We start from the raw sequence: 12,389 nt of genomic DNA on the forward strand, positions 1-12,389 counted from the left end.
TACTGCCTGTGTGGAGTTTGCAAGTTCTCCCTGTGTCTGCGTGGGTTTTCTCCGGGTGCTCCGGTTTCCTCCCACATGCCAAAGACTTGCAGGTTGGTAGGTAAATTGGCCATTATAAATTGTCACTAGTATAGGTAGGTGGTAGGGAAATATAGGGACAGGTGGGGATGTTTGGTAGGAATATGGGATTAGTGTAGGATTAGTATAAATGGGTGGTTGATGGTCGGCACAGACTCGGTGGGCCGAAGGGCCTGTTTCAGTGCTGTATCTCTAATCTAATCTAATCTAACTGCTACCATGCTGACGCGATGATCTCAGCTATGGTCAAGATGGCAGGATCGACACAGGAACAGGAGGAGGCCATTCAGCCCCTTGAGACTGCTTTGCTATCCAATTAGATCATGGCTGATCTGGAACTCAACTTTGTTTACCTGCCTTAGTTCCAATGCTCTTGAGACCCTTAACCTACAAAAATGACCCTTACATTAAAGCTGTGATGGATGACTTAGAATATTGCATCATCACTATCATGGTTACTTCAATAAAGAAGTTAGTAAGAAATTCCTTTCTCATTATTTAAAGTTCGATGGAGTGATTTAACCCAATATAGAGAGTTCTTTCAACATCCTGATTTTGCTTTGAACTATTCATATTTGTCCTCTTCTTACCTCCATTTTAACCTTGGTGCCCGAAAATCTTAAAATTAAAAGAAAGGTCACAGTTAAAAATATAATAAAATAAAAAATAATCACACTTTATAGAATCCCCGAAACATCTCAAATTGCTTCACTGAGTGCTGCAGTGAGTGCTGTGCAGGCAAATATGGGGGAATGTTGGCTTTCATCAGCTTAAATAATCAACTAATGATTATATTTTTTTCTGTAATAAAACACACAAATCATTGAGAGTGTCTCAATGGTCAGATTTTAGCCTTCAATTGAGGTTGTATTACTGGTGCGAAGGTTTAGCAGTAAACACAGAAGTTCTGGCGCAGTCGGATGGAGAATTCCACCCTAAATATGAATCCCATTGTTTTTCCCTTCCAGAAGCCGAAAGACCTCCCTGTGGATTCACCGTGTTTGCCGTTTTTGTTCTGGATTTGCTTTTTTTTAAACATTTCTATTTCTTTTTGCTAATTTGTGATCGTCGATGTTTCTGAGACAGTGTGGTTTGATTTTCAGTTGATATCTTTTGTCTCCCGTTCGCTGTTAGCAGAGTGACACACACACACCTTCAGCCAGATAGTGGCCGTGTTTTTTCATACGGAGTTCTTTCCCTAACACTCGTAATTATTTACTGTCTGTAACACTCTCCGACTTCCAGGTGAGATACCTGTAGTGTCAGCCACAGGGCAAGTTCAAACCACTCCCCTCTCTCCCCGGCCAGGGGTGAAGGGGTTAAAATCAGGCTATCCACTTAGCAGTGATGTGCCATGCCACTTCCATCTAGCCCCCTTTTATTTTTTTAATAGGATGTTGGTGTTGCGGGCAAAGCCAGCATTTGTTGCCCATCCCTAATTGCCCTTGACAACAACTTGCTAGACCATTTCAGAGGGCAGTTAAGAGTCGACCACATTGCTGTGGGTCTGGAGTCACATGTGGGTCAGACCAGGTAAGGATGGCAGATTTGCTTCCCTAAAGGACATTAGTGAACCAGGTGGGTTTTTACAACGATCAATGATTAGTACCATTACTGAGACTATCTTTCAATTCCAGATTTTTATTAATTAATTGAATTTAAATTCCACCAGCTGCCGTGGTGGGATTTGAACCCATGTCCCCAAAGCATTAACCTGGGCTTCTGAATTACTAGTCCAGTGACATTACCACTACGCCACCATCACCCCAGTACCATCAGTGACTTTGAAGTAGGCCAAGGCTTGCAGGCAAATGAGGGCCTCCATTGAACGTGTAACGTTCGACCCAACGACCCCATCAGTTCAGCAATATGATTTGTGTGATGACTCGGAGTGGGGAGGTAAAGGCCGGCTCGGATCTGCAAATTAAACCCGACCTGAGCCCAACAGAACCACGTCCGAGCCTGACCCGGCCCGAGTCCTTCCATTTTTTTCCGCGCCCGCTCCGACCCGACCCAACCCGACCCGACCATCAGTTAACTTACCTTCCGTTTTTCACTTTGTTGCTGATCTGCACAAGCTTAAAATAACTGTAACAAAACCACCTTTCTGGTCCAAAAATTACATTAACATTGGAGCCACATACCTGAGGTTGTGATAGAGTGTGTCTGACCCGGCCGGACCTGACCCGAGCCTGAATGCCGGACCCGGAATTGCGACCCGGCCTGACCCGACCCAACACATGTCGTCAGGTCCTGTCGGGTTCGGGCTGGGTTGCCGGCCTTTAGGGGGAGGTCCTGCCCCTGTGTCAAACCTGCCAGAGACTTCTGGTGGGATGCAGCAGAGCAGCCAGTAGAGGGCGAGTTAAACTCATCTTTTCTTTAATTCTTCAGAAGAAATCCTCAGGCCTCTCTTGCCCCGGCCCTCCCGCTCCCTCCCTACTCCCTCACTTACCTTAAGGTAGGACCTGTTACCTTCGCTCCCCAGCTCCCACCTCAATTCCCACTCTTGCCTGCTGCACGACATCATTCAAGAATAACAACAACAGCTTGCATTTATATAGCAGCCTTGATGTAGCAAAACATTCCAAGGCACTTCACAGGAGAGAGTTATCACAGAAAATTTGACACCAAGCCACATAGAAAATATTAGGACAGGTAACCAAAAGCTTGGTCGAAGAGGTGGATTTGAAGGAGCAACTTAAAGGAATAGAGAGAAGCAGAGAGGTTTGGCGAAGGAATTCTGGAGTTTCGGGCCTCGGGAGCCGAAGGCACAGCCGTCAATTAAAACTGGCATTGCTCAAGAGGCCAGAATTGGAGGAGGGCAGAGATCTCAGAGGATTGTAGGGCTGGAGGAGGTTAGGGAGATAGAGAGAAGTGAGGACAGGGATGGAATTAAAAAACAAGGGTGAGAATTTTAAAATTGAAGCATTGCCGGAACAGAAGCCAATATCAGTGAGCGAGCACAAAGGTGATGGGTGAACGGGATTCACATACATCTAAGCATACGAGTTAGGAGCAGAAGTAGGCCATTCAGCCCCTCGAGTCTGCTCCACCATTCAATAAGATCTTGTCTGATCTGTTTCTGTTTCGAATTCCACAATCCCATCTACCCCCAATAACCTTTGATTCCCTTGCCTAACAAGAATCTATCTACCTCCGCCTTAAAAATATTCCATGACCCCGCCTCCACCACCTTCTGAGTCAGAGAGAGTTCCAAAGTCTCACAACCCTCTGAGAGAAAAAATTTCTCCTCATCTCTGTCCTATAAGGGTGACCCCTAATTTTAAAACAGTGCCCCCTAGTTCTGGACTCACCCACAAGAGGAAACATCCTTTCCACATCCACCTTGTCAAGACCATTCAGGATCTTATATACTTCAATCAAGTCTCCCCTCACTCTTGTAAACTCCAGTGAAAACAAGCCCAATCTGTCCAACCTTTCCTCATAAGACAACCCGCTCATTCCAGGTATCAATCTGGTAAACCTCCTCTGACCCGCCTCTAACACATTTATATCCTTCCTGAATAAGGAGACCAAAACTGTGCACAATATTCGAGATGTGGTCTCACCAATGCCTTGTACAACTGAAGCATAACATCCTTACTTTTATTTTCAATTCCTCTCATAATAAAGGATAATATTCCATTAGCCTTCTTTATTACCTGCTGTACCTGCACAGTAACTTTTTGTGACTCATGAACTGGATCACCAAGATCGCTCTGCACCTGGAATTCTGCAGTCTTGCAATTCCCATCAGCTTTGAGCAGGGAACCAATTTCAAATGAAGCCCTTCAGTTAAAATCAACCAGACTTTCAATCCCCAGACCCACCGGTTTTTCGCCCCATCCCCCTACAGGGCTGGCACACACTGTGCCATCCCTCCTTCCCTCTTTAGAATCAGAACAACTGTCCTTTTAAATCCACTTTCAGCCGTCCTTACATTGGAACATAAGAACGTAAGAAATAGGAGCAGGAGTAGACCATTCGGCCCCTCGAGCCTGCTCCACCATTCAATATGATCACGACTGATCTTTCTCGCCAGCATTCTACCAATAGCTGGGATTGTCGTGCCTGACAGTGTGTGTAAGTACTGTACCTTGTTAGGCCGCATCCACTGTATACTGACTGATAATAAATGGACGTCTGTTTAATTCCAATACCATAATAATGATACCTGAGAACAGAAAAACAAACCCTTTATGGCATTCCGTCATACTCAGTCCAATTTGGTGTATGGTATTACACTCACTGAATCTCGATAGAGCTTTAAGACTGTACATTGTCAGTCCAGCAAATCAATTGTATTGTACACTGCAAGTACAATAAGTCTGTGTGGGGAGCATATTGTACACACAATTTAATATCCACCTCTACCTATCAGTTTAGGAATTCCACAAAGCAGTGACTCTACCCAGCCTAAATACTTTTGTGGTTTGTTCATGCTTTATTTTCAAGTGCAAGATTCCCTCTTTTTTGAACAAAGATACCTTAGATCATGCCAACTGCCTTATATCCTGATTGAGGCACCCAGTGTCGACGCCAAGCCCTCCCAGATCCAGTACAGCACAGTAAGCTGCAGGATAAAGCACCCTTTATTCTGCCCCAACACGGCGTCTTAGCACCAAACTCATATGAGTACCAGCTGCCACTTTCCACACCCATCGATATGGCCTTTCTGACTGAGATTGGAAAATTAATGTTGAATTAGTGGCTCCTCCACACCCCTTAAACCCTAAGCAATCTATTAGATTAGCACCCCATCCACCATCTTAAGCAACCACTCCCTCCACCACCGACGCACAGTGGCAGCAATGTGTACCATCTACAAGATGCACTGCAGCAACTCATCAAGGCTCCTTCGACAGCACCTTCCAAACCTACGGCCTCTACCACCTAGAAGGACAAGGGCAGCAGGTGCATGGGAACACCACCAACTGCAAGTTCCCCTCCATGTCACACACCATCCTGACTTGGAACTATATCGCCGTTCCTTCACTATCGCTGGGTCAAAATCCTGGAACTCCCTTCCGAACTGCAATGTGGGTGTACCTACACCAGATGGACTCAGTGTTTCACCACCAGCAACTAGAGATGGGCAATGATATGGAAATGATTGGCCTCTCAGCAGGCAGGGAAACATGTTGTTAACCCTCACCTGGATACTCAAGAAGAATGTTCTGATTGAAGAGTCAATAGTTCAGAGCTACAGTAACAACAGGCCAAATATTTCCTTCTTTTCTTCCAGAGAAGTGTCTGACCTACACTTGGTACCTGCTTAGAACCAAGAGCTCATTGCATGACCAACACTGTCAAGAGGAGTCCAAATGCAGGGAGTCCAAGCCAGCAAGTGGAAGTAAAAGAGTCTGGGGGTTCATTCACGCCCATGTTGAGGTTCTGACTTGTCTCCAACTTGGCTGTTGCATGGAGACTCTCTTTAAGAGCCGTATGGGGAACGACATAGTTTTCAAGTCCCATATTCTGAGGCACGGTCTATCTGCAGCATTCCTGAGAGTGGCAGAATATTTAAGATCATCTGTACTTGACAGGAATGGGCTTAAAGAGTACAAAAGAATTCAGGTACTTACTTTGATTGACCTCTGGTGCCGAGTCTCCTAGTCTTCAGTTTAGGAAATTGTTGCCTTATCAGCTGTAAATGAGGAGATCTCAGTTTGTAGTGAAAGGTATCAATTGGTTAAGAACATAAGAAATAGGAACAGGAGTAGGCCATTTGGCCCATCAAGCCTTTCAAGAAGATCATGGCTGATTATCTACCAAAACTCCACTTTCCTGCCCTATCCCCATACCGTCTTTTATAGTCAATGTATTTCTGTGAATAATTCCTTTAACATCTAAATATCTTAAAACACGCAATCTAGGCTGACGTTCCAGTTTATTACTGAGGGAGTGCTGCATTGTCAGTAGTGCAACATTCCATAAACACAATCAGATGAATAATAAGTAAATCTGTCATATTGCGTTAATATAAAAGCAAAATACTGCGGATGCTGGAAATCTGAAATAAAAACAAGAAATGCCGGAAATACTCAGCAGGTCTGGCAGCATCTGTGGAGAGAGAAGCAGAGTTAACGTTTCAGGTCAGTGACCCTTCATCAGAACAGTTCTGAAGACGAGACACTTCCTACCTGAACCTACCCCTCCCACCCCCAAGAATCCAGTCCAGGAGGTCACATGGACCGATGCTCACTAGACTGGTTCCTAGGAAGAGGGGACTGTCCCATGAGGAGAGATTGAGTATACTCGGTCTATATTCCCCACTGTTTCAAAGAATGAGAGGTGATCTAATTGCAACATATAAAATTCTTAAGGGGCTGGACAGGGTAGATGCTGTGAAAATGGTTTCCCTGGTTGGGGAATCTAGAACACGGGGTCTCAGTCTCAGAATAAGGAGTTAGCCATTTAGGGCTGAGATGAGGAGAAATTTCTTCATTCAAAGGGTTGTGAATCTTTGGAATCCTGTGGCCCAGAGAGCTGTGGATGCTCAGTTGTTGAGTATATTCAAGACAGATGTCGATAGATTTTTGGGTACTAAGGGATATGCAAGTTGAGATAGAAGATCAGCCATGAGAGGGGGGGTTACAATTGACCAGAAACTGAACTGGAGCAGCCATATAAATACTGTGGCTGAAACAGCAGGTCAGAGGCTAGGAATCCTGTGGCGAGTAACTCACACCCTGACTCCCCAAAGCCTGTCCACCATCTACAAGGCACAAGTCAGGAGTGTGATGGAATACTCTTCACTCACCTGGATAGGTGCAGCTCCAACAACACTCAAGAAGCTCGACACCATCCAGGACAAAGCAGCCTGCTTGATTGGCACCCCATCCTCAAACATTCACTCCCTCCACCACCAACACACAGTGACAGCAGTGTGTACTATCTACAAGATGCACTGCAGCAACGCACCAAGGCTCCTTAGACAGAACCTTCCAAACCCACGACCTCTAACACCCAGAAGGACAGGGAGCAGGAAATGCATGGGAACACCACCACCTGCAAGTTCCCCTCCAAGCCACTCACCATCCTGACTTGGAACTATATCACCATTCCTTCACTGTAGCTGGGTCAAAATCCTGGAACTCCCTTCCTAACAGCACTGTGGGTGTACCTACTTCCCATGGACTGCAGTGGTTCAAGAAGTCAGCTCACCACCATCTCTTTCTCAAGGGCAATTAGGGATGGGCAATAAATGCTGGCCTTGCCAGTGATGCCCACATCCCATGAATGAATTTTAAAAATGATCTTGTTGAATGGTACAGCAGGCTCCAAGGGTCATGTGACCTACTCCTGCTCCTATTTCTTATGTCATAATGTTCTATGTTCCTATGTAGACAAACACTTGTTTGGCCTTGAGGGTTTAGAAACCAGTATTTTGTACTCACTTTGCCAAAGCTCGCTGCACTGATGGACTTGAATTCCCTCTTCTTACAGAAGTCCTGGTAATGGGTGTACAGCATACACCTGGGGAGGCAGATTCCCTCCACCCACTCGTAGGTGTCCAGAAGCCTGGTAGCAAAGTACGTGTAAGTGTTGTTAACATTTCACAAGAAGAGCAATCAAGGAGGAAGAAAGGTTTAGAAGGCAACAACACAGCAGATGTTCCTAATTCTGAAGGGGGCAGGTATCCTGCCTTTATTCCCTGTATTCTAAGTACCACCTCTGTGGAGCACAGTGAGGGAAATCTGGTGGGGAACTTCACACACACCTAGCAGATCCTGCCTGATTTTTTTTCATCCCTTAATTTCCACCTGTGGTACTCGTGAATGAAGTATGCCTTCGGGTGGAAGTGGTGTAATTTTCAATCCTTCCAATCCTGCCTTCAATTGTAGCATCGTCAAGGGTGGGAAATCAGGCGAAGCACCTGTCAGGTTATTGTAAATTGGGGAGATATGAGACGGAAATCTAGCGAAAACAAGCTCCACCCTAAATTCATCTTTTCCCTGCCTGGATTAGGTCCATTTCCCTGCCCTAATAGGACTCGAACTTCTAGGCTTCTATCCCTTGTGTCCCTCAATCCCTTCTTTTGGCTAACAATTATCCAGCTCCCTTGTGAATTTGCCAACAATCTGCATCTCCCCTTTCTCCCTGTGCCAGCTGTCCTTCCCACATACATAGTGAAATATAAACACTGTTCAGCTTTCCTGTGTTGAGTGTGAGTCCACGCCCGTGGTTACTGAGTGTCGGCTCACATCAAACACTTTATTACATAGGATAAATGGCACAGAAACAGGCCATTTGGCCCAACCAGTCCATGTCAGTGTTTATGCTCCACTCAAGCCTCCTCCCATCTTTCCTCATCTAAATCGATTAGCGTAATCCTCGATTACCTTTTCCCTCAAATCCTTGTTTAATTTCCCCTTAAATGCTTCTAAACTCTTCACTTCAACCATTCTCTGTGGTAGTGAGTTCCACATTCTCACCACTCTCTGGGTGACGTTTCTTCTGAATTTCCTATTGGATTTCTTGGTCACTATCTTATACTGATGGCCTCTAGTTCTGCTGTTCCACAAGTGGAAACATTCACTCTGTATCTACTCTAGCAAAACCTTTCATAATTTTAAAAGACCTTTATTAGGTCACCCCTCAGCCTTAGTTTTTGAAGAGAAAGCTTGTCAATCCTTTCCTGTTAGGTATATTGGGGTTCAGATTATTTAAAACCCTGAGGGGGTGATTTTTGGCGGCACACTGAAGATTGAAGATTCTGTGAGGTGGCCAAGGTGGAGTCTTGAGCTGAAATCCCAGTTTAGCCTGCATTTCATTGAAGACACCATCTTGGGAAAGGAGTTGAAGCCAGTTCTAGTAACAGCTGCTTGGAGGCTCGTTAAGGGATTGATTGCCACTTAAAATGCCTGCCAGCATTCATTAAAGAGGCTGCATGGCATTTTGCCCTCTTCAAACAGCAACCAGCTATTTGCAGGTAAACAAGGCGTTAATGTGGTTTCAAGTGTTACTGAAAGGGATACTCACTGTTCATGTTCACTTGCTGCTGGAGCTATAAAAGAGGATCTCTGAAACACAACGCGAGACCTTGTCAAGACTTCACCAACACTCAAGCAACATTTATTCTGGGAATTCTCCAAGGACTGCAACTAAAAAGAGTAAGTGCTGTGCAATTCTACCTCATTGGACACCTTACAGGAATCACCAGGAGAAAGGGAACGTTTGGTCATAGTCATCTTGCTAGAGGTCTCCCTTGGTTTGGACAAGAAATCAGAGGAGAGCTTGAGGGGCGTCAGAGCGTTGCAGGAGAGAGGGTGATGAGGGTGAGCTGGCATCCTGCCCCCTTAGGGTACAGGACACCCCTTCTCTTCTGGACCTCCTCCATCAGGACCTCCAGAGAATATGTGTACCCTCTCCCTCACTCCCTGAGGCATCCTGCAACCTACCACTCTGTGCCAGCTAGCGCACTCCACATCTTCAGTGGGAGTGGATGGGAAGAGCCCACATATACTGCTTTACAAAAATTGTGTCTAATCAGCACTAAAGTGCTAAACCTGCAGATGCCTGTTTAACAACTCCGGGTAAGTACAAGTTCTGGCAATCAGCAATTAGGAGCCAAATTGTTGTTAAATCCAGATGTTTAAACAGATGTGTATTATTAGCACATCATCCATTTAGCGCCTCTATTCACTCTTTGGATAAAATAAGCCCCTGAGACTTCACTAAGGTCTCTCCTGAGCTTCAGTGTAGCCATGGAAGAAACCTCTTGGCCTTGAGCCTTCTTTGTAGACAACTATGATAATGCAAAATCTGCAGTCGAACCTCAGAGCCATAATTCTGTTGCTAGCTAATTACCAATACAAAAATAGGAATATTGTGGGGATTTGGTTGTTCAGTTTCTTTCATTACCATTTCAGGGTGGCTGAGAGCTGGCAGTGCGTTTTTGGTGACTCTTTGAAGGAAATGGAATCTTTCTCCGAGGCGGGGTACTCTGTAAAATGTAACAGTAGCTCTGTCAGATGACAGTCTTCACAAGAAACTGTTTCCTTTCAATGCACTGGCTTCGGAGGGTGTGCAACACAGATTCAACACAATGATAACAGGGCTTAAAACGTTAAATGGAAGACAAGATCCTAGCTTGTATTCCCTAGGGTATAGATGTTTAAGGGATGATCTAATCAAGGAGTTTAAAATGATTAAAGGATTTGATAGGGTAGACAGAGAGAAATTATTACCTCTTGGTGGGAGAATTCAGAACAGGGGGACATAATTGTGTCAGATTATTTAGGAGTGAAATCGGCAAGTACTTCTATCACACAAGGGTATTAGAATTGAAGAATTCTCTCCCCCAAAAGGCTGTGGATGCTCAGGATCAATTCAAGACTGAGATCAACACTTTTTTTGTTATGTTTTGGTGTCAAGGGATATGGAGCAAAGATGGAGCAATGAAGAATGAAGCATTAGCAGACTCAAGCTCTACTGCTGGCTACACATTGTGCTCCAGCCAGGCAAGATGGAGATGAGTGCTCAGCTATTTGTAATCAGTGCAGAGAGCTCACCAGCATCTGAACTTACCAGTTAAATGTTTAGCAAAGTGACAATGACACTCATATGACAATGATAAAGCTTTTTAAAAAAAAAATTAGGTTCAAAAAGTTGCACGAGTCAGGAGAAAGGAGGAAAAAGAAAGTGCCATGAATGGAAGAAAAGTGAACAATTTTAAAATTACAAAGATCTGGCAACATCTGAAAGAGGAAAAGGGAGATTAACTTCTCAGGGGTAGACTCCTCGTTAGACCAGGTCCTTTCTGGATAATCTGTTTAAACTTTACACTGTTTTCAGTTATACCGCATTTGATTTCAAACTAAAACAATGGCAAAAGGAAAAAAAAGATAACTGCATTTATATAGCACCTTTCACGACCACAGACTGTCTCAAAGCGCTTTACAGCCAATGAAGTGTAGTCACTGTTGTAATGTAGGAAATGTGGCAGCCAATTTGCGCACAGCAAGCTCCCACAAACAGCAACGTGATAATGATCAGTTAATCAGCTTTTGTGATGTTGATTGAGGGATGAATGTTGGCCAGGGCAACAGTGATGATTCCCCCTGCTCTTTTTCGAAATAGTGCAATGGGATTGTTTACATCTACCTGAGAGGCAATTTTTGTGCTTAAGTCTTGGGACTATGAACCCACAACTTCTGACTCAGAGGTGAGAGTACTACCAACTGAGCCACAGCTGACACCCTATTGCTTCATCTCATTCACACCTTCCCTTGCTTAATTAAATTCCAATGATTTCACACCCGAACAACAGCCGACAATTTCTGCCATTGCAAAGGGAAAATCCACTTCACATCGCTGCCAATCATGCTGGGTGACTGGTCGAACATTCAACATTTTCTCCACCCTTGTAATGCATCACAATTAAACTAGGAAACTGCGCCACACTTTAACACGGAATGGCTCTGATATTTGCTGAAAGGAAAATTACTGTTCTTAGAGACAAGACACCTTACCCGACCAGCTGGTCTGCATCTTGTACGATATCTGGCTGTCTGTATGGGAGAAGGTGCCGAAACTTCAGTGAAACACAATTTCTTATCTGGTAACTGGAGCACTGGGCCAGAAAGCCCATGAAAGCGTCACTGGAAGTCAGCAAGCCTCACGGTACATTTGTTTCCACGGATAAGGTGCTCCATTAAATTTACACTGTGTTGTGCTACCTGCCTTAAGGAGACATTTCTGGTAATAATGGGATTGAATGGGGGGAAGGCTTAGATTTTTTGGCCGTGGATAGGGAGAGAGGAGGCATGTGAACATCAAGATAACAATGTTATCCAATTATACACTCAGTGCAGTGTTAGATGATTGACACTTAGTTCTCCTTCTGAGGTGTCCATGCCCACAATGTGACCTAGGCTGGTTAAACATTTAACCAGATAGTTAATTGCATATCTTTGACACAGGGGACTCACTGTCTTCTCTCCAAAACCTTTTGATGTGGTTCGCAATCTCATTTATTAAACTATTTCCAAAAACCTTTTCTATCCATGATAAATTGTGGCTCCCTTCTCTCTCTCTCTTCATTCTCTCTTCCTTCCCCTTTTCTCTCCCTTCTCTTTCTCTTTATTTCTCTCTCTCTCTCTCTCTATTATATATATATTTATAGTTTGATTTTTGCCTTGACACTGACAGTCTTTGGTAACAGCTATGACCATGATATTTCAGGTCTAATTACTGCCTCTTTTAGGATAATAGGATGAAAAATTGGCAGCTATGTAACTATTTGTTTTTATAAAGATCAGAGGTCAGAGTTTACAGTGCAAACAGTATTCACTAAGTGTGGGGTG

At 44.3% G+C, this 12,389-nt stretch overlaps 1 protein-coding gene across 4 annotated transcripts in view; it reads right to left on the reverse strand.

Annotated features, from left to right (window-relative positions):
• The window catches only part of LOC137376152 (DNA-binding protein RFX6-like), a 55,953-nt gene extending 44,205 nt beyond the window's left edge, over positions 1 to 11,748 (reverse strand). For 2 of the 4 annotated variants that reach the window (XM_068044172.1, XM_068044170.1), the window contains exons 1-5: positions 11,556 to 11,748; positions 7,479 to 7,602; positions 5,664 to 5,725; positions 4,175 to 4,252; positions 669 to 696 (exon numbers count right to left, since the gene is read on the reverse strand). In XM_068044172.1, the coding sequence (XP_067900273.1) occupies positions 669 to 696; positions 4,175 to 4,252; positions 5,664 to 5,725; positions 7,479 to 7,602; positions 11,556 to 11,674 (411 nt within the window). In that variant the 5' untranslated portion in view covers positions 11,675 to 11,748. Of the gene's footprint in view, positions 1 to 668; positions 697 to 2,222; positions 2,335 to 4,174; positions 4,253 to 5,663; positions 5,726 to 7,478; positions 7,603 to 11,555 lie in introns of those variants that run through there. The other 2 variants (XM_068044171.1, XM_068044173.1) reach the window with 2 other exon arrangements.
• Between the last annotated feature and the right edge of the window lie 641 nt (positions 11,749 to 12,389).

This window comes from Heterodontus francisci, chromosome 13 (assembly GCF_036365525.1).
Source record: "Heterodontus francisci isolate sHetFra1 chromosome 13, sHetFra1.hap1, whole genome shotgun sequence".
Classification (NCBI taxonomy): domain Eukaryota; kingdom Metazoa; phylum Chordata; class Chondrichthyes; order Heterodontiformes; family Heterodontidae; genus Heterodontus; species Heterodontus francisci.